Source organism: Mytilus californianus, unplaced genomic scaffold, assembly GCF_021869535.1.
Source record: "Mytilus californianus isolate M0D057914Y unplaced genomic scaffold, xbMytCali1.0.p SCAF_7, whole genome shotgun sequence".
Classification (NCBI taxonomy): Eukaryota; Metazoa; Mollusca; class Bivalvia; order Mytilida; family Mytilidae; genus Mytilus; species Mytilus californianus.
This window is the reverse complement of record NW_026262723.1, coordinates 82,278,011-82,303,758: the sequence shown is the minus strand read 5'-3', so window position 1 is coordinate 82,303,758 and position 25,748 is coordinate 82,278,011. Positions and strand designations below refer to the sequence as shown.

Sequence of the window (25,748 nt, the reverse complement as noted above, 5' to 3'; positions counted from 1 at the left end):
AACAGATAAATGTACAAATTTTATTATCAATAAAATTGAGAATGGAAATGGGGAATGTGTCAAAGAGACAACAACCCGACCATAGAGCAGACAACAGCCGAAGGCCACCAATGGGTCTTCAATGCAGCGAGAAACTCCCGCACCTGGAGGCGTCTTTCAGCTGGCCCCTAAACAAATATGTATACTAGTTCAGTGATAATGGACGTCATACTAAACTCCAAATTATACACAAGAAACTAAAATTAAAAATGATACAAGACTAACAAAGGCCAGATACATGTATAAATATTGGTGGTTGATTCTTGTGTATAAATCAAATCAATAAATCTTCTCTTTGTTCATTTGAAAAATATACTTTGTTTTGTAACTCTTATTTATGTTGTAAAAATTTTTTTCTATACAGTATCATTTTTGAATGTCATATCTTTACATCAAACTCAAATATAAAACCTTAATCCTTAATGTATTATTATGTAGTTTAACATGTTACATTTCAATAATTTTCATAGTTGTTTTCCCTTTATGTGACAGTGATTGAATCGAATTAATTGAAAGAGGTTCTTAAAAACTTATGCTTACATTTAAATTTTAATGTTTCACTATTAATTGGCATGGATTTTTTTCTCTTTTTACTATGTCATTATTACCTCAAATTCTGTAGAAATACTGTTTCTAGCATGACAAATTTTTGAGCAGTTACAGGTTTACAGTTGTGTGGTGTTCCTTTGTAGTCAGAGTCTTCTTGAGAGGTAGAACAATACATGTCTCCCTGACTCAATAATACCTCTTTTCCATCTACCTATAAATAGAGACTTCTTTCCAGTTTATAGTTCACAATATAAGTAATACAAATATATAATATACACACTTCATTTCCTTTTAGATGATTTTTGCTTTTTTGCTTAATCATGGTAGAATATAATTCTCATAAACAGAAAATGAAGAACAAAAAAAGCCTTTTTTTAACTTAATAAATATTTATATTATTACTTCTCTTATAAATATAGCTACTACATTTATTTTAATATTGAAAACTGTTCTGTCAAAAACTGAAATTGAAAAATAAAAGCATTTGTAATCTACTACTATAGTTTGCCTTTTCCCTAAATTGATTAAATAAACATTGTATGATAAATTAAACAGCTATTACAGTGAAATCTAAATTAAGGGAGAAAAGAACCTAAATGTAGATCACATAGTATCTCAGATGTTTTAAAATTACTAAAGAATTGAATGCTTTCTTTTTAATTTATTGAGGTGTAAAAGTGTTGACCGAAGCACATTTTGTATGAAGTGCAAAAGCATAAACACAAATCAGTAAAGCATTAAATAAATACAGGTCAGAATGAGCTTATTTTTGGGATGCGGCTATACTCCCCTAGATACCCTCTTCACCAAGTCATATGATTGGAGGCCATTAAGCATCTGAGATATAGAATAATACTTTATAATACTGATACTGAATAAAATTTTAAATCCATGAAATATGAAACATGTAATCTTCATCTAATGGTACATCATGTACATGACCAGCCCCTTGAAAAAGAATCAACAGATTTTATATAGTATAAACCTTAATACAAGTTCGACACAGGTTTAAACAGTTATATTCTTAAATACACATGACAATTGAGATAAGGGACTAAAAGGATGACAGCAATGCATGAATATTTTACCTCTAATTGTCTGCAGCTACCAGGAACAATATGTCCAGGCCTTAATAGTATTACATCACCAGCTACCAGTAATGGGACTGGTAAATTAACCACCTGATTATCTCTGAGTGTCCACTGTAGTGAAACACATGGTGATAAAGGAGTATGAATGTTAACATATTCATCAATAGTCCATGAGGGAGCTCTCAAACAATCTGAAATACACAAGAAGTATACAACTATCATTCAACAAGTATTTTCTTTTCATATTAGTCATGTTAGTGAAGGTTGAGTAAATCATAAGTCATTGCATAAAAATATCAAGAATTTTAAAGGTAAAAATGAGTCACTTCTACATGGCAAAAATGAGTCACACTCTTTGTTTAATGTTTAATCTGAAGAAAATATACTCAGCTGAACCTCGATAAGTCAAAGTTGAAGGTACAGTTATCAAACATTACTACTGTGGATTCATTATTACCAATTTTCGTGGATTTTGTTGGTACATGTGAACCACGAATTTAAATGTTCAATGTAGTACAAATTTCCTATTGGGTTGTATGTAGAATTTGACAAAACCACAAAATCAAATATCCAAGAAGATGCAAGATTTCCTCAATCCACAAAAATTGGTACCCACGAAAATAAATGAATCCACAGTATTCATCTTATCAGATGCTACAGTCATCCAAGGTTGTGAATCACATCATGTTTTCTCTGTTTTAAAATGGTAAAAAAAAAAACTTGTATAATAAATCTGGTATGTTAATGTTGAAATTGTAATTCATATTTCAATCCATCTTTGTGAAAACATTTTAGAAATAATTTCATGTTATAACAAGCATCAATGCCAAGATACTCCAGTCTTGTACACATTGAAATTGTTGTGAGAATGAAATGGAATATTGAAGACATCTATCAAAAATCAGCTTTAACATGGCTTTATAGAAAAACTAGCAGGTATAGATCTAGATATTGCCTTAGATGTGAAGTCCCATAACTTTAGAACAAACAAGAAAATTTTCAAAATTGAAAGTGAGCCTACATTCACCAAACCCCACACTGACAAAATACCTTGACATATCCAAGATTTGGTCACAACAAGGTTCAGCAATATATTCACTGCTTTTGATATTTCAATAAATTATGTGTAATCAATGCATTTGTGTCTAATAAAATTCCCAATAAACTGGAAAACTTTAATTTTCATTTGTCCTTTAAATAATAAAGTACATGTCACTTTAAGTCGCAGAACAATGCTAAAAGTGCTGCTGATGTGTTTTTAGTTTTTGTCCAGTACATGTAAGGATTAAGTGTCATTCATCCCATCTAATTCCACCACATTTACCTTTGATCTTTTTTAAAGTAAGCCTGGCAATATTGATAATTTCCTTTAATTCTATATGACAGTTCCATATGCTGCTTATAATATTCAATGCAAGTACTATTAACCATACAACTACTTCTATTATCCACCATACTGGATTACTCTCTGTAGAACTGTAAGGGAAAATTCATCATGTAAAAAATAAATAACATGCATGTTCCAACCAAAACTTGTAGTTAAATTTGTATCTTTGTTACAAATTCTTAAACCACATTCACAGAAATTTCACATCACCATTGTTAAGATTTTCATTTCCTTTTTGAGTTTTATGTTTCTTAGGACCTTAAAATAGTAGTTATATTTTAAGGAACCTTAAAATAGTAGTTATATTTTAAGGGTATACATCCATTTCACTGAAAAAAAACCTTTAAATTCTCTAATTTCTAATTATAATTCTTGAAGCAGAGACCAATTATATTAATCAATAGACAAGATATGATTATAATCTTGCATTACCCGGTAATAAAGTCTACAAAATGAATGAAGCTTGTTTACAAGAGACTGCAGTTCATTGTAATAAATGAATGTGATAATAAGAATTATTCACTGCAAGGAAGTGGGTACATTGCTGTCAGAGCAAATTGTTATCAGGAATAACAAATGTGGTTTAGTTCAGCATAGGGATCTAAATGCATTATAATAAAGAAATCATTGATTTGAGGGGCCAAGATTACCCCAAGGACGGGGATTATCTCTATGTTGTAGACGGTACATCTTGTCATGAGGAATCAATAAATATGATTTAGAATTAGGGATCTAAACAGTTTTTAAGATAATTCAAAGCTACAATATGAAACTTAGAAGATGTGGTATGGTTGCCAATGAGACAACTCTCCACCAGAGACCAAATGACATAGAAGTTAACAACTATTGGTCACTGTATGGCCTTCAACAATGAGCAAAACCCATTACGCATAGTCAGCTATAAAAGGTCTCGAAATGACAAACGTAAAACAATTCAAACGAGAAAACTAAAGGCCTGATTTATGTACAAGACAATGAATGAAAAACAAATCTGTTATATAGCAACAAACGACCACCACTGAATTACAAGCTCCTGACTTGGGACAGGCACACACAGAATGTGGGGGGGGGGGGGGGGGGGGGGGGTAAACATGTTTGTTGGCGCCAACCTAACCTGGGATAGTGGTGTAACAGTTCAACATAAGAACAAACTGTAACAATCAGTTGAAAAGGGCTCATCAGATCGATACAAAGCAGAAAGACATCTAACAAAAGAACAGACCGGACGTGGCAGGGTATTTATACATCACCACAACAATAAATACACTAAGTACAGATCTGAGAATACTCACAGTTACTGACAGCTAGTTCAAAGCTAAACAACAACAAAAATCATGCATCTAAGACTAAAATATCAATCAATATATATCCAACATCCAATGGATTTAGTGTAAAGACATCATTAACATTCAGAGAAAAAGCAATATCAAGATACAGGTTTCAACAGATTGTAGAGCTATGAATGTGCATATGTATATGAAAATAATAATTAGTTAGATTTTAATTTACTGATAACAAAATCAATATTAATAATAATAAAAACAATATTCAAAGATCTAATTACAGTGTTGAATTGGTAACCTTTGAGAATAAGTTTATTTAATGGATCGTTAAGTTAACCGGGATGGTATCTAAGTTTCAAGGCTTGGAAATAACATCTCCGTAAAAATTAGGATGTGCTATCCCGTTTGAAATAATTTTTCTACAGGTATAGCCAAACTTCGAAATCAAATCTTTGTATCTATGGAAGAATTTAATAAAGGTTTTAAGTAATTTGTGTAAATGAAATCTCTGACTTAACAATTTACCCGAAATACATAGATTACGTTCAATGAAATCCAAAACTTTACAACAGACACAGGAATAACAAACGAGTTGTGATATATAAACACCGTAAGATGGTACCAAAGGAACATCACCTTCCAAAAAAGAAAAATTAACAGTAGAGAACAAAATCATCCCTTTTGTCATAAATTTTTGTGAAGAGTTTCCCATGTAAAACTGAAATATCTAAATCTAGGAAAGGACAGTTATTACCTTTTATATTTGATTTATTTAAAGTAAGTTCTTTCGCATAAATTTCGGCAGTAATTTTGAAAATTCTTGATTATTTAAAAGAAAAAATATCATCAAGATAACGGTAAATGTTGTTGAATTTATCATTCAAATGCAATTTTAAATAGATAGGTCTTTACTAAGTTTGGTCATAAACTGTGATTCATAACAGTACAAGAACAAGTCTGCTTTTAAAGGGGCACAATTGGTGCCCATAGGAATACCTACAACCTAAAGATAAACTTTATTGCCAAAACGTACATAAATATTATCAAGGAGAAAATAAACAGCTTCAATCATCTCATCACACTTCCAGTAAGTATGTCTAGCAAATTTACCTTTCTCATTATAGAAGGCTTTAAATGAGTTGCAGGAAATATGTTTGCAATCAGATTTACCAAACCACCATTTAATTAAAAAGGAAAACTTTTGTTTGATAAGATTGTGTGGAAGTGTAGTGAATAGAGTTGACAAGTCAAAACTTTCAACAGAATCAAAAGTATTGATTTGTGGGGATGGGGATGATATCCATGAGCAAGACTGTATGTTGCAGAGAACTGATTTAAGGGGGTTGGGATTAACCCCTAGTCATTGCATCTTGTCATTAGGAATCAGAAATTAATCAATTATATGGTTAAGGGTGGGGATCTGAAGTTTTTTAAAAGATGATTGAGGATTATTGATTTAATGATTGGGTTGACCAGATGTTGATCTCTAAGAAAATTTTATTTTGTTCATGTTGTTTGTGATGTTGGGAGCTCACCAATTGATGTTTACCCTAAACCTCCTCTCATCTAAATTTTTCATAAAAGATACAGAATTGTTTACACATGATTAATTCTCTAATATTAATAAAAGGAAATGTTGTATATCAACATGAAAAATGATTCTTGTGAGTGACCATCACATTTTACAACTTTGTGAAATTGTATCATTGTAATGTCGCTACCTTTGTGTGGAATCTACTGGCTGATACTCTAAACTAGAATAGAGTGTGTAATGAACATCAGTATTTTGAAGAAGAAAAAAGATCATTACAATTGTTATTACTATTTACCTGTCTCATACATACCTACTTAAAAATGCACCAAAAGCCACAACCAATGCAACTGACAACAAACTCAGAATTATAACACTTGTACAGTGAAAAGCTGATTTCACCTCATAAGGATTCAAACATCTTAGTAACTGTCTTGTTTTTGAAGCAGCAACCTTTTCTTCATATTGAATGATTTCATTTTCTAATTCATCATGTAAGGTAGATAAAGCATCAGCTGTACAGAGACCATCATCAATCTCTGTCTAAAATAAAGGGAAAAGTTATCAAGTCTTTATGCATATTATGTAAAAGTCTTATGATAATTAAAACATTGTACATGTGCATGATGTGTGTTGAGGCAGCCTATCTGAGGCCAAAATAAAAAAAAAAACTTTTGTTAAGTACCTTCCATATTTGTGTATGCTTTAAAATGCCTACTTTCAAACTTTTATTGCTACTTTGGGTAGTGTATCATGACAAAATTGCAAATGTCCCCTAAAAGTTAAAAAATGTTCAAAAATCATTCCTACATGTACCTACCCTATTGCTGGATGTCTTTTAAAGAGGAACCCCAAACACAAACATTTTTTAGTTTACCTCTGACTTGATTCAATCTTGACACAACATTTAAGCTTAAAACAGCTCTGAATATGGATTGTGATTGAATATTTGACACAGCATATGTTTGTGACATAAAATGAATGTGGTCAAAGAACTGAAAAATTTGAAATTAGACATTTACCTATTATGGTTCAATATCCAAAATCTAAGTAAATGGTTAGAATCAGCATATCAAAGAACCACAAAAATTCAATTTCTGATGAAATCAAACAAAAGTTTAATTTAAGACCCTTTGGACCTCAAGGTAGACCAATTTTATAACGGAGCCCAAAATCCTAAATCTAAATGCATGGTCAGATTCAGCATTTCAAAAAACCCCATAAATTAAATTTTTGTTGAAATCAAACAAAAAAGTTTAATTTTGGACCCTGATTTGAACCAAGTTGAAAACTGGGCCCAAAAATCCAAAATTTAAATACAGATTTAGATTCAGCATTTCAAAGAACCCCATATATATTCAATTTATGTTGAAATCAAACACAGTTTTTTTGGACCCCGATTTGGACCAACTTGAAAACTGGGCCCAAATCAAAAATCTAAATACTTGTTTATTAATATACAATATAAGCTTAGTTTTTAAAGGAGTTCGCTTCATTCAAAAAAAAACAAATATATATAGCATTCAGAAAATTTGTTTATACAGAATAACAAACAAACCTACCACAAAATTCTTCAAACAATTTACCAAAAAAAAAGATAAAAATAATTTCCAAAATATCATTTATCATTAATACAATGTCTTTAAAAAATCTGTTAAACTTATCTGTAGTTTATCTTCAAAATATCTAATAATGAACAGTAAATTTCAAACTATATTTATACCGTCCTACAGAGCTTATCATCAACAACACTTAGGAAACACAAAATTTTCAAATAAATCTGTCACTCCAATTATAATTGTGTTATTGATAATTACTACATGTTTTGTTATCTTGATAACAGGTGAAAATTATTGCATGAATAAATTAATAGTAAATACATTGTACTAATCTATTATACAAATTGTGTGTAGTTTTATAGGAAGAAAAATTAAATTTTCAATTTCTTTTTGTTATGAGTAAGGGAATTTCATTATAATAAATGGAAACAATACGTTATCAATTTCATGCGTCCAAAGTGCTTTTCTGGATTTACCTTCATCAGGAACGCTCAAAGCCAAATATTTGAAAGACCGAGGATGTGTAAGGACCGAAACAGTTGAAGAGCTATATAACCAAAAAATACCTAATAAACTGCTTCGCTGAGCGCAGCTGGATACGCCTGCAGAAGTCCAACCCTGAACAGTTGGGGCAAAGATGGACACAATATTCAAGCTTGATACAGCTCTGAATTTGGACTGTAATTAAATATTTGACATAAAATAGGTTTGTGAATAAATGTAGTCAAAGAAATTGAAATTGGTTTTATGAATTGAATTTATATTCAATTAAAGGTTTCTTGCTGTTGTGCAATACACTGTGCTGTTGTGCAATACTTAGTAAATCTGTTGTCAGACTATAAACAAATAAAGTTCAATTTCTTTTCAATGTCATATTTGAAATTTATGAAAATCAATAGGGAGATAACATCAATAGCTATAAATAATTCACCAAAGTTTCATGAGAACTGCTGAAAGTATTTGAGTTATTGTCCAAAAACTGGAAAATCCCCCCTTTTTTAATGAATAAAACTCCGTAACTCAGAAATGTAAAATCTAAAATTTATAAAATTCTAAAGGGAGCTTACATCAACAGATATAAACAATTCACCAAAGTTTCATAAGAACTGCTGAAAGCATTTTTAAGTTATTGTCCGAAAACTGGAAAATCCCCCTTTTTTTATGAATAAAACCCTGTAACTCGGAAACGTTCAATCTAAAATTTATAAAAATCCAAAAGGGAGCTCATGTCAATAGATATAAACAATTCACCAAAATTTCTTGCAAGTTGGTGAAAGCATTCTTGAGTTATTGTCGGAAAACTGGAAAATCCCCCCTTTTTTAATGAATAAAACCCCAACACTCGGAAATGGTAAATCTGAAATTTATAAAAAAAGAAAGGGAGCTCACGTCAATAGATATAAACAATTCAATAAAGTTTCATGCATATTGGTTAAAGATTTTTTGAGTTAATGTCCGACATGTTGACGACGGACGGACAGACAGACAGATGGTCAACGGTATACCATAATACGTCCCGTAAACGGGCGTATTAAATCTATAGCCAAATCCTTTTAAAGTCAACTTTTCCTGAGGGAGTTGAAACCTCAGTTTCTTTATAATTTCAAAATTTATAAACAGACAATCTTAGAAAGGTTTGTTATAAATCATGTCAGTACCGAAGTACTGACTACTGAGCTGATGATACCCTCGGGGACTGATAGTCTACCAGCAGAAGTATCTACCCAGGATATAAAATAAATGGAAACACGTTATTAATTTCATGCATCCGAAGTGCTCTTCTGGATTTACCTTCATGCTGTATCTATTTTTAAATATGACTCAACTTAAAATTTCCATTAATTGTGCAATGCATCTCTAAATTTAGATTTTGATTAAATATTTGATATAGCATAGTTTCTGACACAGAATGAATGTGGTCCAAGTACTTAAATATTTAAAATTGGACATTTACCAACATGACCAATTATGGTCCCATATCCAAATTCTAAATATATGGTTGGAATCAGCATATCAAAGAACCCCAAGAATTCAATTTGAAAACTGTGCAAAAAATTTATTTTTTGTTAAAAAGGATGGAAAATTTGTAGATAAAAACACACCAAGGAACACCAAGAAAGATGATAGTTTTCCACACCTATTTACATTTCCAAGCTGGAAGATGTGACCTATTCTAGCGGCACGTCCTATCACCTTGTATATAGGAAGTGCAACCCTATCCCCGCAGAATTTCAGTTATTAATGAGTTTGTTCCCTTTATTTCTTTATATAAATAATGCCAGGCCGAGTTTGTTATAATTCGAGTGTGATAGTCCGAGTTTGTTTTAGGATGACTTATCCAGTACTCCAAAAAGTCACAGAAACAGATAATGGTGTGTCAGATCTAATGTACCTTCACCCTAAAATAGTGCTGACAAGGAACAATAAACAGTGAAATACATGAATAATCTTTTTAGATTTTAAAATATTAGAACTTTAATAGGTTGGGGACAATCACCCAAATGGGTTATAAATTGTATCCTTTTGAGAAATAATACGCCAAATGGGATATAAATTTACTTTGTAAAAAACTTTTTATTGAAGGGAAAATATCACAAAATGCAAATTACATAAAAGGCTACAACTGATCTTTTGGTTAGCAACTTTTCTGAATACCTGGTTGTTAATTAGGGATCAACTGAACTTGGCGACCACAATACTTGTATACTAGTATTGTCAACAATACTCGTATATAATTAATGTATAAGTATTGTGTACGAGTATTGTCATAGTATTGTTTATATAAAATATAAATACAGTGTTCCAGCTAGGATTTCAAAAGGGCAGGGTACCAATCCTGAAAAAGGGCATTTAACGCGTGATATGATAATATGAAAAGGGCATGTTTTAATAAAGATTATAATCAAACATTGTTTGTTCATTGAATCACTGGTTATAAAGATACAAGAACAACATCATTAGCCCAGAGAAAAACTATCTTTCTACTTTTTAGGCTGAAAACTTATCAAGCAGCTTGTGACACAAGTTTTAAATCATTGCTTGGCACAGTTAAGCTTTATATGCAGTATTTTTTGAAAAATGTCCTGCTTCATTCTGTTTCTATGGTCTGACACACTTTACAAGCTTCACCTTTCTAATTTTTCTGTGCTTAATGGCAATGCAGCACAAAACAGCTGTAAATGCACAATGTTAGGATATAGTGAACAGTGAAAATTTGGATTGAAAATAAAAAATACAGAAAAAGATGACCAAGGCACCCTACCAACCCTGCTACTAAGACCCTCTTCAACTTTTCCCATAACTCAAAACACCTAAACATATAAATTCTAAAGCCAGAAGTATGAAGACATATTTTATAATATCTTAGTAGGTTACTCAATGCTAGGAAAAAATAAGATTGAGTTATCTTTCTTTATTTGGGTGTGCTCCTTCTTTGGAGGATAATAAACAGTACGTAGAAGATGTAAATACGATCAACAATATGGCGGCCGATTTTGTTATTTTCGTATAAAAAATGAAGGCAGTCAATGAAAAATAAGTCTTAATTTGCTATTTATTTCACGGAAAACAATAAGAGCAATGTTTTTAACGAGTTGATTATGGTTTTCGACTTTCTGTCAATTACGTTTTCTCCATGAAACTACGGTAAACATTGCTAATACACCTTATCGCTATTTGTCCGCCATTACTGGACATCACAAAAGTTCCCGTAAAATTTTGACGTCATAATAGAAAATATCTGACGCCAAAAATAAGTATTTCAGGATAGAAAATTAGAAACATTTATTCATTTTTTGTAACAAAATGGTCAGGGTACGAATGTTTTTTGCCAGGGTACGATATGCTTAGGGTACGAAATGACTATATTCATCAACATCATGCGTCAGCATACAGACATGGACACAAAGACAATTGACCAGATGAGAATCACCCTGCTTACAGCTGCAGCATATGAACGTTTCTGATTTATTATTGTGATTTCTTTGTACATATTTTCTTGTGTATTAATTCTGGGTCTATTATACTGTTAATATAATAATCCCAGATTAATTTAAGTATGTTTTTGTTATCATGAATAAATAAAAGTATAAAGCAACATACATTTAGTCTCAATATTTACATCTGGCTAAATGCATTAGAACAAAAATACACCAACAAGTTGTTAATAAAACACATCAATGAATAATAACAAACCCTATTGATTTTTTAAATTTTTTGTACAATACTTGTACATTAATTATATACGAGTATTGTTGACAATACTAGTATACAAGTATTATGGTTGCCAAGTTCAGTTGATCCTTAATAAGTTCAACCTCTTGAAAGATGGTGTTTTTGAAAGAGGGAATCTAGCAACTTATTCATTAGCTAGAAAAGTCTCCAACCAAAAGTTACTACTATTGACTAAAACAAATGCACTTCTCAATATTTTTGCTAAATTCTAAAATTGAGATTTTTTGGCACTGGAAATTTATATCCCATTTGGGCTATATATATAAGTATAATAACCCAAATGGCTCATTGTGCCCAACCTGTACCGGTGTACTGTAGGCTGTTTACGTATTGATCTTAAAGTGTCCAACTTATTAATTGTCATCTATATAACATAAGTAGGTTTATTCTAAAAAGAAGGTAGGTTTTAGAATGTGTAAATTACATAGCGATTTAAACTATTTGTGCTCGTGACCGTGTAGCATAAGCCTGATCTGAAAATTAGGAAAATAATTTGTTACTAAATTCCAAGGAAGAATATATAGAAAGAAAATATATCCATGGTGCTACCATTTTTAAGTGTATTCTATCATTCTTCTAAGTTATGCATTTAAAAGAGCTGCAACATTCCAATATTCTTAGTTTTTGATTTCCTTGAATATAATTTTTCGTTTTGACGCCATTTTGAAGATTTTGCCAAACTGAAGTTAAGACACACATTTTCATTTGATGAATAAACTGTTGTTGTCCAATCGGATGTCTTGAAATAAGAATTACAGAAAAGACTGAATACCGAAAAAGAATAAACAAAAATTTAAACAAGCACGTCCTAATTGGTAAAAATCTTTTTAAAAGGGTCCTTTTTCTTGACTAAGAAAAACAAATAGTTCAATTCTTTAATGGAATGACATTAAAGTGTTGATTTTTAGGTCTGAGACTCCAAAAAGTAATCTAAGTCAAAGTCAAAAGTTTTATTTAAAGTCGATGTGCATAATTTACAAACATAAGCTATGAAACGCTTTTGAATCAACTATATATGCATATATTACACATAACACAAGGACAATACACACATATACGAAACATGAAATATTATAAATGCATGATAAAACAAATGAAAGGGGAAAATGTAACAAGGATTTACATAACCGTGAGTATCTTAGTTTATAAATCCTTCAAATGCATTAAAACAACACTGGCGTTGTGAATTTCATGTGCCTGAAGCATTTTTCTGGATTTACCTTCATCAGGAACGCTCAAAACCGAATGTTTGAAAGCCAAGGATGTATAAGAGCTGAAAAAGTTGAAGAGCTATATGATGACCAAAAAGGACATAAAATATAGCCAAATACATCTAAGGTCAACTTTGCCTGAGGGAGTTGAAAACGGTTTCTTTATAATCTAAAAATTTATAAACGGATAATTTAAGAAAGATTTGTTATAAATCATGTCAGTACCGAAGTACTGACTACTGAGCTGATGATACCCCGAGCCCTGACTGATACTCCACCAGCAGAGGTATCGACCTCGACCGGCCAGTGCTGTATAAAATGAAAACCTCAAGTTATAAATTTCATGCGTCCGAAGCGCTTTTTATGCATCTACCTTCATCAGGAACGCCCAAAGCCGAACATTTCAAAGCCAATGATGTATTAGAACCGAAACAGTTGAAGAGCTATATGATCAAAAAGGACTTGAATGTAAGAAGCAGATAAGCGTAGAAAACAAAATTTGATAACAAATTAAAGCATAAAATAAAGCACTTTAACTTAATGTAGTAAGCAAATCAGCATATCATGCAAAATAATATAAAAAAAATAAAACATAAAATAAAGCACTTTAACAACACAAATGAGCTGCCATTCCATGAGAAATATATTTTGTAAACTGTTCCAAATATGTCTCTAGTCTAAAATAGTCGGCGCGGGACGTTTGCGCTTTTTCATAGGACATTTGCGCTTTTTTTAATGGACATTTGCGCTTTTTTTGATGGACATTTGCGCTTCAATTCATTGGACATTTGCGCTTTTTAAATATGGACATTTGCGCTTTTTGTATAGGACATTTGCGCTTTTACAATATTTTCTTTATGGTTAAAAGTTAAATAGTCATTACATAGCACATTGGTGTTTAAAAGTAATTTCATAGCACATTGATATATAGTTATATATACCTAAAAGTAAACATTATAAAGACACCAAAGACACGCATAGTTATCACAGGTAAGTTTTCGCTTGATATATGAAGCCCAAGGAATGAACAATTTTGCTCTTGTAATCTGTCCTGACTGATATTTCGCCCTCATTTCAAATTCTAGTCTCTATTTCTCAATTCTTGACCGAGATGCCTGTTCAACAATATAAAGAATTTTAATGTATTCAACCGACTGTTGTTCAATGATAAAACTCCATCGTGACATATACATTTTGTTCCTTTACTTGTCTCTATAACTTTATACTCTATGTTTAAGACTGTGTCAATGTGAACTATCTAACGACAAATACAAGTTGCATTTATTTACGTAATTCATTAAGATTACAGTTAGACGACTAAAGGTAAAAAGCGCAAATGTCCGGTCAATTTACTACTGTACAGGTGTATCGAATTTAAAGCGCAAATGTCCTATCGTGTTACAGGTAAAGAAGCGCAAACGTCCTGTGCCCAAAATAGTTGGGCAGCTAATTCCATAATTAAGAAGCATAATATCTTCTGTTTGATTTCGTATAAAAGAATAATTATGTGTTTTTATACTTACCAGACTATGTGAATACGCAAGACGTTTTTTGTTCACAATTTGAAAAGTTTCTAAAGCTATACAGAGCATTTGTTTATTTCAATAAAGGCATTTTAATTTTTCTAGCAGATCAGTAAAGAATAAAATATAATCATTATTAATAAATCTTAGAGCTCGTTCTTGTATTTTCTCAATCTTAATTGCATTTTTGTTTTCACTTCAGAAGTGCAATTTAATTGGTAAATTATTATTTCAAAAATGACAATATTGATGAATAATATATATGGAATCTGTCTAATTTCTTGAGGTATTTTCTATTTCTTTTCAAAACATTAAGCTGTCTTGGTGCTTTTTTTCTGATTTCTGGTACTTGCTCATCAAAATTTAATATATAATCTATCGTGACATCAAGTAATTTACATCTTTTCCACACTCTTATCTCATTTCCACTTCAATTGAACACAATATTTTTTTATTGAAAGTTTTATTTCCAATGACGAAAGCCTTAAATTTACCTGGATCCGTTTGCATTAAATCATTTCCAATATCTCCCGCTTTTTAAAACTATCACTCTGATTTTCAATTACATTTTCAAAGTCACGACTTGCATAAAAAGAGGCAGAAGATACAAAGGGGACATCCAAAACTCACATGTCCAGCGACAACACCATGGCAAAAAATGAAAGAAGACGAAAAGACAAAAAAGTTCACACTGATTTGAACCACTGCATAGAAAAAACAAGAACTGAACAACACGACCTCCCAGAAAAACTGGGGGCGATCTCAGGTGCTCCGGAAGGGTAAAAAGATCCTACTACTCCACTTGTGTCATCCCGTCGTGTTACCCATGGTAATTATAAACTCGTGAATGAGTCTCATCCGATCATGTCACAATCGAGAAAAAGAGGACGGTATTTTGACTATGACAATTGGAATACATCCGTGGTCATACGTGACTCGCATTATCCGTAAAGGACAACCAACTCGTGATGGTGTCCGTAACGCTTTCGAAGAGAGGACTTCAACTTAATTCAGCACTTGGAACTCTCGGCATAATAGCTTCCTTGTTAGAAACAACCTAGCTCTGGAATATCGTATCAACTGGTAGATATATACTCCATATACAGGCGCTGCTTGAATGTTAATACATAGAAATGGAAAGTGAACAATTGGAAAGCTGAAATAACCCCTTTTGTCGTAAATATTTGTTAATCAATCATTAGTGTCAAATTGTAGATACGATAGGGTGTTATCATTTTCATAGTTATACATAGTATTATTATCTACAACATAAGACATATCTCCAAATATCACTACTAAGCCCGATAGAAGGCACAAAACAATATGCAAACCTGCTTAAAATGCAAGCCATCAAAAGATCTAGGGCTATTCAGTTAAACTGAGAGATACTGGCATGGAAACATGTCGTTTCATCTGCCATAAGTGACGGCGATTCAATAAAAACCGTATCAAGCAAAAAAAAAAAAAAAAAATAGGACGTAGATCAGTCTAGCAAGGATTATTTTTGGTCGTACAATAGAATGAAAAGAAAAGGAACGAGACAAACTAAGCAATATTCATATATATTTGACTTTCAATAAAAGGTTGGCTCATTGTTAATGCAGACGTCAATAGAATAGGACACAAAATGTACACATGCGATATATATATATATAGATACAAGTCTAAATTGAAAACAACGTTCAAACCTATGATTGCGTTGGATAAAAACTGAAATTTTTATACGTATGCATGCAAAACAAATTTCTTGGTAGAGGGGTCTAAATACAGCACAAACAACATTTTCCAAAAGACCAAATGAGTGAAAAAGCATATTTTAACCAAACGCATTTGACTAGCAGGTCGAACAACGGATGTTCTTAAACACTGCTGACTGCCATGGTGATTGCCAAATAAACGGACACCAGATGTAACAAAATGGATCTTAATTATTAATTTAATACCAAACAGAAAACAATAAACTTGCGGAAAAGATGGTATACTGCAAACATGAGATGCAAATATATATATATATATTATTGATGCGTCTCAGGCAAATCATCATTAATTTTAGTTTCTGTCTCACTGTCTTCTGTGGCATTCATTTTTCTTTGTGTCGATGGAGATGGAATTGGCTTTGAGTTTTATATCAATATATATGGAATTGGCTTTGAGTTTTATATCCATATATATATGGATATAAAACTCAAAGCCAATTCCATCTCCATCGACACAAAGCCTTCTCTTTTCAGACTGTAGTGTCTTATCTACATACTCAGGCGGTACTCATTCACTACTACCTATAGCTAGACGATTCTCTAATCAAGAATCATTGCCGATCGCTTCTGGAGGAACGTTCTGGCTATCCAATTTCTGAGACTGTTTTTTTTTATTACCTGGGAAAAATCAGAGATAATTCCCAGTCAAGATTTCATTTTCCTGGGAGAACATTTTCGGACAGATATGGGTCTAGTTCTTCCTCAAGAAGAGAAGGTAATCAAGGTACATCAGTCAGTCAGTGCTCTGATGCAGTTTTCAACTGTTCCAGCTAGTCAATTTCTTCAGCTGGTGGGTTTCTTGATATCTATCATGGACGTCATTCCACTAGGACGTCTACACATTCGTCCTATCCAGTGGTATCTGACGGAGTTTCTTCTGTTGTTACCTCATCTTCAGTGGTAACTTCAGGAGAAACATATTCTGAAGGGAGTTTTGTTCCATCCTCCAGACCCCAGTCTACCTCTGTTCACAGATGCGAGCTTGATGGGTTGGGGAGCTTATCTGGAGGGCAGAACAGCTTCGGGTCTTTGGTCAGGTGCTCAGCTGGAGGAACCCATCAATCTTTTAGAGATGAGATCTGTCTTACTTTCTCTCCTTCATTTTCAGGCTGTGATTCAGGGTCAGTCACTACTGGTTGCCACGGACAACTCCACAGTAATGGCTTATCTTCAGAATCAAGGGGGAACTCATTCCTTTTCTCTGTATCATCTGAGCAAGGAAATTCTTCTGTGTCACAGTCTCGATATAATTCTGTCAGTGAGACATGTTCCAGGCAGTAAAAATCTTTCGCGTGTTCCAGTGAACACAGAATGGGAACTTCATCCATCAGTGTTTCAGGAGACCACTCTTCGTTGGGATCGTCCTCATATAGATATGTTTGCCACCAGTCTGAATCACAAGTTGAAGATTTACGTTTCCCCCATTCCAGACGAAAAAGCTTGGGCAGTAGATGCTATGACCCTATCTTGGAAGGGAATGTTCAGTTACATGTTTCCCCCTTTTCGTCTTCTTCCCAAGATCTTGCACAAAATTCAGAGGGATCTTTGCAAGACCATTTTTATTGCTCCGGCTTGGCTAAGACAGTCTTGGTTCCCAGAACTACTTCTTCTGTGTTGTGCAAAGCCGTTTCGACTTCCTCTAAGGTACGATCTACTTTCTCAGTTCCAGGGAAGAAAGATTCACCAGGGTCTAGAAAATCTCCTTCTGCACGCTTGGTTACTATCAGGAATTCCCTCAGAAAGGGACGCTTTTCAGAAGGAGCAACCAAGCGTATCGCAGGGTCAGTCAGGCAATCTACAGGATCCGTTTATGACTCCAAATGGTCTATTTTCTCTTCTTGGTTTCAGTAGAAACAGACTCTCTCAGTTACTGTGCAACTAATTAAAAATAGGAATTTCTGACATTTCTGCTAAAACCATTTCTACCTGGATTTGCAATACCGTCATGTTTTCCTATAAGTCTGCTTCATCTGAAGTTTTAGCTAAACATCAGGTTAAAGCTCATGAAGTCAGAGCCTTAGCCTCTTCTTGGAATATTTTTAATTTCTCCTCTATGTCGGAAATCATGTCAGCTGGTTTTTGGAGGTCAGATAGTGCCTTTTATAACCATTATTTACGCTCTATGTCTCTTCATTGTGATAACCTCTATTCTTTAGGACCTTTAGTTGCTGCTCAATAGGTTGTTTTTCCTCCTCCTAGTGACGGGGATTCAGCGATTCGTTAAATTCTGTTTATCTAAATTTATGAAGGTGAGGTATTTAATGTAATAAAAATCAAATTTTTAGAATTAAAATTTAGTTTTGTAAATTAAATACCCACCTTCATAAATCAGAGGTCCCGCCCTATCCCCTTCACCCCCCTTGGTGTCTGGCAATTCAAGGAACAAATGATGAAGGTTTATGGCGCACATGCGTCAGATGGGAGAGGTTGTCACAGGGGTATGGTTCTTTTTTCTGGCTGGTTTCCGGTTGAATAATACAGCGAGTGGACTGATATCTAAATTTATGAAAGTGAGTATTTAATTTACAAAACTAAATTTTATTTCTAAAAATTTGATTTTGAGCTTTCGATTTTGCCTTTTGATAAAGGACTTTCCGTTTTGAATTTTCGTTGGAGTTCGGTATTTTTGTTATTTTACTATTATTCGGTGGATGACGTCACAAATGACGCCAAGGAACCAAAACCACAACTACAAACTGAACTAACCCCATATACTAATTTTCTGTCGCTCTCTTTTTGATACAATGCAGATAAGTTCCTGGTGAGCATTAAAGGTTATTGTGATTTAACAAGTGGATTTTGCATGGTTTCTTTACATGTCAGTCGAAATGTCACGTGACTCTTCAGGTGCTCACCTCATGCTTCGACCCAGTTTTTACCGTCGTTTCCGAAACAGCGTTGTGTGATTTAAAACAATTTGTATCTGTTATGTGATATGAACAAGTATTAATTTGTCTCATCATGGTGTAATATAAATATATTTTTAAGTTATTCATTTGATGTGCTGTAATGTACACCATTGTTCCATGTTATGTGGGATTGAACGTTCGCAAACATGTTTAACACCACAACATTCTGTTTGTGCCTGTCCCAAGTCAGGTGCATGTAGTTCAGTGGTTGTCGTTTGTTGCTGTATCACCAGTCCAGTAGTCAGTACTTCTGTGTTGACATGAATTATCATCAATGTGTTCATAATTATGAACTAAATTAAAAAAAAAAATTTTTCGAAATACTTAGGATTTTCTACATCAGGAATAGCGGATAACCTAAGCTGTATTTGGCAAAACCCTTAGGAATGTTGGATACACAATGCTCTTCGACTTCGTACTTTATTTGGCCATTGAAGGTTTTTTATTCGAGCGTCACTAACGGGTCTTTTGTACACGAAAAGCGCGTCTAGCGTACACAGTTTACACCTGGTATCTATGTGAGTTTATATCTGACATATTTTATTTTCGTTTGTTGTTTTATCCTAAATCAGACTGTTGTTTCCCTCATTTGAATTATTGTATATTTTGTCATGTTGGGGTCTTTTATAGCTATATTATATGGTATATGTTTTGCTCATTGTTGAAGGCCGAACGGTGACCTATAGATTAAATCCACGTCAATATGTATCTGGTGATAATTGTCTCATTGGCAATAACATCACACCATGTTCCTTATATTTATAATGATGGAATGAATCTTTGTTAAGAATTATCTAGTACGCACTTTCAGATAACGGAAATTTGTTGATTGTGTGTGTTATATAAAGTTAAAAAGTATTAATACTTAAGTCCATTTTTGATTTTTGGTGTTCCTTCTTTTAATAAATAACATTTTTTAATTAATATAGAAAAATATATAATAACGTGTTATTCAACATTTGCAGACGCAGATCTTGAATATTCAACAAAATTTCAAAAGAAGATTGTGTAAGTATAAGAATTGTTTCACTGACACTTCTGTTATAAAAAGAGGGAGAGATTGTCAAATTTTATACGAAACTGAGAACGCACGTTGAAAATATTGGGACTAGGAAAAAAGCTGTCAAAATAAAAAATATATACACGGCTCTGTTTCTTACATTGCCTATATGCGAAATAAAAATAGGAGTATTTAATAACTTTAAAGTTAGCAAGATGTTTACCCTTAAAACGTAGCGAATCCTCCATTTTCTTTTACTCAATGACAAGGTTGTTATTACCATACGAAAAAAATCGAGTTCAAAATTAATTAATTTAAACGTTATGTATTAATCAATGCGTTAGTATTTTCAAACAAAGAGAGGCGAAAAATACCAAAGGGATATTCAAATTCATTAGTCGAAAACAAACTGATAATGCCACAGCGAAAAGCGAAAAACGACAAGAAAAACAACAGCACAACAATACAACATAGAAAACTACCTGCTCCACCAGTGGCAAATATTGGTCAAAAGTAGTAATTTGTTAGATATTTCTAAAGGTACCTAAGTTACTGTGCGGAAACAAAATTGAATATGATTTGGTGGAGGCTTACCTAAGTTATAGTGTAGAAACAAAATTGTATATGATTTGGTGGAGTCTTACCTAAGTTATAGTGTGGAAACAAAATTGTATATGATTTGGTGGAGGCTTACCTAAGTTATAGTGTGGAAACAAAATTGTATATGATTTGATGGAGGCTTACCTACAGTAAGTTATAGTGTGGAAACAAAATTGTATATGATTTGGTGGAGGCTCACCTAAGTTATAGTGTGGAAACAAAACTGTCGATTTCAACTTTTCAAGAAGCACTACTCCAAAAATGAATCCAGTTACATTCGAACTAGATCTGCATGATGTTGTTCCTAGCAATAATTTCAAATTTCAAATGATTTCGCCGAGGCTAACTCAAGTTAGCATCCTGAAACAAACATGTCGATGTAAGTACACGAGTAAAACTATATTCAAGAGTCGTCGCTCGATGGTGGCATACAAATGAATACATAAATCCCCTGGTGTTGAGTGGGTTAAAGCAATCTGGTAATTTAAGCAGACCTCTTCATGCATCAGGTAGTAGAACTTATATTAAAGATTAACCTGTCTGTATGTGCTGGATGTATAAATACGCAGCCACGACCGGTTGAAAAAGGGACGTTAAATCCAATACCTCGTGTATGGATTGTGTCATACTCACTGCACGTGAAAGAATTCTTGCATCCACTTTATTTTACTTTTCCTAGGCAAAATGTTCGTCCCTATGCAAAATGCCCTTGCGCCAATGGCAATTATGAATTTACGTCCATTTTCCCGGTCGAACCATTTGCAAAACCTATCTATTTGATTTAACGTCCCCATTTTGACTGAACGCGGCTGTGATTTTATACATAATTATCACACAGCTAAACGGACACCAATTTTTAGCATTGGTTTGATAGCTGAAAAAGTCAACTCTTAGTATCATTGAGAAACTGAAAACTTACAGCCAATATTATGCCACAACCAAACAACTGACAACTGGGTGAATAGTACCAGTGGGAAAGGATAGTCACCAATAGCGGTAATGACATATAATAGATAAATAAGAAAGAGTTCACCTACCGGTATCTTTGTGTAAATTTCTTGTAAAGCAAAAAATGTATTATTTAAGAAGACAAATCGTTAAATCAATCAAAATTAAAGCTCTGGTGGTTTTATAATATTTCTAAACAGAATGGATCCAAAATATGAGCCACTTAGTTTTCAGATGTCGCTATTAATATCAGCGTTACTAAGCTCTAGCGCCAGCAATTTAATTTAAAAAAGAATTTTGATAGCTACCCTCATATCAAACTTATTAGCAGGACAAGTTTCTCTTGGTGATGTTTTACTGTTGAATGTAGAAAAAGGAGTGATTTGAAGAAGCACCTCTGTGTTAACATGAATTATCATTGATATGGTCATAATTATAAATTAACTGTTTACAAAACTTAAATTTTTTCGAAATTCTAAGGATTTTCTTCCCCAGGAATAGATTACCTTGGCAGTATTTGGCAAAACCTTTCGGAAGTTTTGGCCCTCAATGCTCTCCAACTTCGTATTTTATTTGGCCTTTTTTTTACTTTTTTTATTCGAGCGTCAATGATGAGCCTTTTGTAGACGAAACGCGCGTCTTGTGTATAAAATTTTAATCCTGGTACCTATGATGAGTTTATCATCTATCTAGACATCTATTTGAGTACAAACTTTATTCAATACTCAACGGGTGATTTTTAAGTTGTGCCGCTGAATTTAAGGCAGTATAAAATTTATTTTTTAATTCTTCTTATTCAAATGATATTTCACAATATTCTCATCGGATATGAATGTCAAGGATTGAATTGGGTATAGAAGTATTATCTCAACTTCTTTAGTCCAACGGTAAGACTTATCCTAACAGAGAGGTATGTTGGTTATTGCGGGATGTATAAATACACAGCTTCGTTCGATTGGAATGGCAACATTATATCCGAAGCTCCGTGTTGGAAGAAAACAATTTTCCTTGAAAATCGAGAATTGTTGCAACAACCTGTTATTTGACAATATCCCCCGCCAAAAATCTTTTTTTTTTCTTTTACCAGTGGCAGTCCAAAATCCCTAGCCACTTTTGTATTTGTTCTCCATATCAGAAAGTGCCTGCATCTCATATGTCCAAGTGAACTTGAAGTTGATCACATTATATGAGCTTCCGAGGTAACAGGGTTGAGCTCAAAATTGCTCGAACAGGGCTATGAAGAAAAACGACAGAAATCGTCGCTAAACAAGTTTTACGAACACCATCACGAATTGGTTGACCGATATACGAGGTGTCTGTGTCTCAAGTCACAAATTACATGTTTTGCGGTCTGAGATCTTTAAATACCATAGCAGTCTTCTGGTCGATATATATTTACAGGTTGTGTCTTTTTTTCTACTGTGATATTGACTGAGTTAATTACATGACTGGTGATGCACGTACATGCAGTAGGTGACTTTTACTGTCGTCGACGCACCAGGTCTCGCTCCGTTTGAAATTCATGCGATTCCCTCAGGATTTTGTTTTTTTCATGTTCATCGTTAATAAATATTATTTAAATTGGTTTTTATGAATTCTCTCAACTCTAGTAATCGTTCAACGTCCCTGTGGATTACCCGTCGGGAACTAAACATTTGATATTTGTAATCTATTCAATATTTATTTGAGAATGATTAATTCACTAAGAAGTGACTGGAACATATAATATACTAACTTAGACCTCTCCTGTCCGACAATAAGAAACGTGCTAATGTACAGTAGCATCGCTTATGCTGTGCCGGATATATAAATACGCAGCCACGTATGGCCGGAATGAGACTTTAACTCCGATGTCTTGTTTGAAGATTGTTGATTGTGGTTTGCATGAAGTACGATGGCTGATATATCGTGCATATTCGTGACAAAAACCAACTGAAGATTTCATAAAATAATTGCTCTGCAAAAGTAGGCCAACGAAGGACAGGAAATTTAGTCTGCCTCTGGTTAACGTTCAGGTTGTACTGCCGGATGGGAAAATGTTTGTATGACAGGAGTGACAGGCGGTACATTTGGACTGTCACATAAAATGGTTCCTGAAATGCCTTTGTATGTATTCTTTTAAACAAATCAGTTAATTCTGATACTGAAGGACTGATTGTTTGTATTAAAAATAATTCTAATGACAACACACATATTGCGTGCCGCTAACAAAAGATGCTTCGACCCTATTGTGAAAAATAATATATTGAAAATAAAAAAGTGTTCAGACAATAGTAGGTTCTAATGATTAAGAGGTAAATCAAAACTTTCAGCGTTGTCATTACAACGTGATCATGGACAAAGAAATTAATTTATTCACAGTTTACTAGCACCCGTACAACACAAAAATAGTTGTTATTCATTTGTGAATTTGAACAGAAAGAAAGACTTAAACTTTATAATGTTATATGATAATGATGATGACGGATGGCTGTTTAACGTCGAGCGGCAATTTAAAATGCATATATATTCAGTACGATAACATGTTATGCGATATGAATACGAATACTTTATTAACCAATCATCGGCCCATAAATGGCATGTTACATATAATTATTATAAACAGACATAAGTGAAGAAACAATAATGACAATTCTAATGGTAGCTTGAGGTTAACTATAGCAATTATTTTCTTATTGTCAGACATTTAAAACAATAATAATTCTGTATTGTCATATTAGTAAAAATGATACTTGTGACAAATACAAATAATAACAACAATAAAAAATACACCGATGTGAATACATATATACATATATAGAGAAATTAGCAAGATCTCTCAGAATCAAGGAACACTTTTCTAAGGACACCACAAAAGTTAACACTGATGGGAACATAAGTGATCTCGACTCAGATGAAGAACAAGAAGATGTCGATATTCCCAGATTCAGGAAACAAAGTTCATGAATTCCTAAACCCAGTAAATGTGCTACTTTAGAACATATTATTGACAAAATTAAATCCGACGTAACACATCTGTCCACTGCCACTTCCCAAACATTCAACAATTTATCGTCTGAAGAAAATGAAGCTGTGCGGTTGCTTAAAAGCAGAGACGACATTATAATAAAACCAGCAGATTAAGGCAGCGCTGTTGTCCTCACGGACAAATGTGATTACATTCAAGAGGCAGAACGTCAACTCTTTGATGAGAGATTTTATAAGAAATTAGACTCTGACCCCACCCCTCAATTCAACAAAGAGGTCACCACAAACTTGAAAATCATGTGAAACAGGGTCATATTGATGAAGACACATTTAAATATCTAAAACCTGAAAACTCAAAGCCGGGGCGTTTCTATCTTCTGCCCAAAATACACAAAGTCAATAATCCAGGTAGACCATTTGTTTCTGCCAATGACCACCCTACAGAGAAAATATCAGAATTTATTGACTTTCATTTAATACCACATGTAGAAAATTTACCATCCTATATACAAGACACAACACACTATCTTAAGAAAATGGAATCCTTGAACCCTCTACCACCTGAAACGATCCATGTCTCGCTTGATGTTACCTCTCTCTATACTAACATCCCCCATGACGATGGTATTGAAGCCTGTAGGGAAGTCTGGAACTCCCACAAAACCTTACATCCACCAACTGAATGTCTAGTCAAACTTATAACTTTGGTATTGAAATGCAATAACTTCACATTCAATGGTGAACACTTTCTCCAAGTTAATGGAACAGCAATGGAAACAAAGATGGCCCATCTTGTGCCAATATTTGTATGGGGAAATTGGAACAGCGAATTATCAATATTTCTCTTTATCAACCTCTCTCTTGTTTCCGATTCGTCGACGATATTGACATGAAGTGGGATAATACTGAACAAGAACTAAATTTGTTCATTCTACATGCCAACGATGCTCATCCCTCAATAAAATTCACTTATGTAATCTCTGTCTCTAAGATCACATTTCTTGACACTGCTACGCAAGTGAAGGATGGAATCATATTTACAGATCCGTATTGCAAGCCCACAGACAAACATCAATATCTTTCTCCTTCGAGTTGTCATCCTAAGCATTGCACCAAGAACATTCCCTACAGCCAGGCCATACGAATAAAACTGATTTGCTC

At 33.3% G+C, this 25,748-nt stretch overlaps 1 protein-coding gene across 1 annotated transcript in view; it reads right to left on the bottom strand.

The window, feature by feature from the left end:
• The window catches only part of LOC127710268 (transmembrane protein 94-like), a 77,018-nt gene extending 64,683 nt beyond the window's left edge, over window positions 1–12,335 (bottom strand). Inside the window, exons 1-5 of the mRNA XM_052216044.1 lie at window positions 12,222–12,335; window positions 6,194–6,423; window positions 3,004–3,155; window positions 1,677–1,870; window positions 648–799 (exon numbers count right to left, since the gene is read on the bottom strand). Of these exons, the coding sequence (XP_052072004.1) occupies window positions 648–799; window positions 1,677–1,870; window positions 3,004–3,155; window positions 6,194–6,423; window positions 12,222–12,224 (731 nt within the window). The 5' untranslated portion in view covers window positions 12,225–12,335. The remainder of the gene's footprint in view (window positions 1–647; window positions 800–1,676; window positions 1,871–3,003; window positions 3,156–6,193; window positions 6,424–12,221) is intronic.
• Between the last annotated feature and the right edge of the window lie 13,413 nt (window positions 12,336–25,748).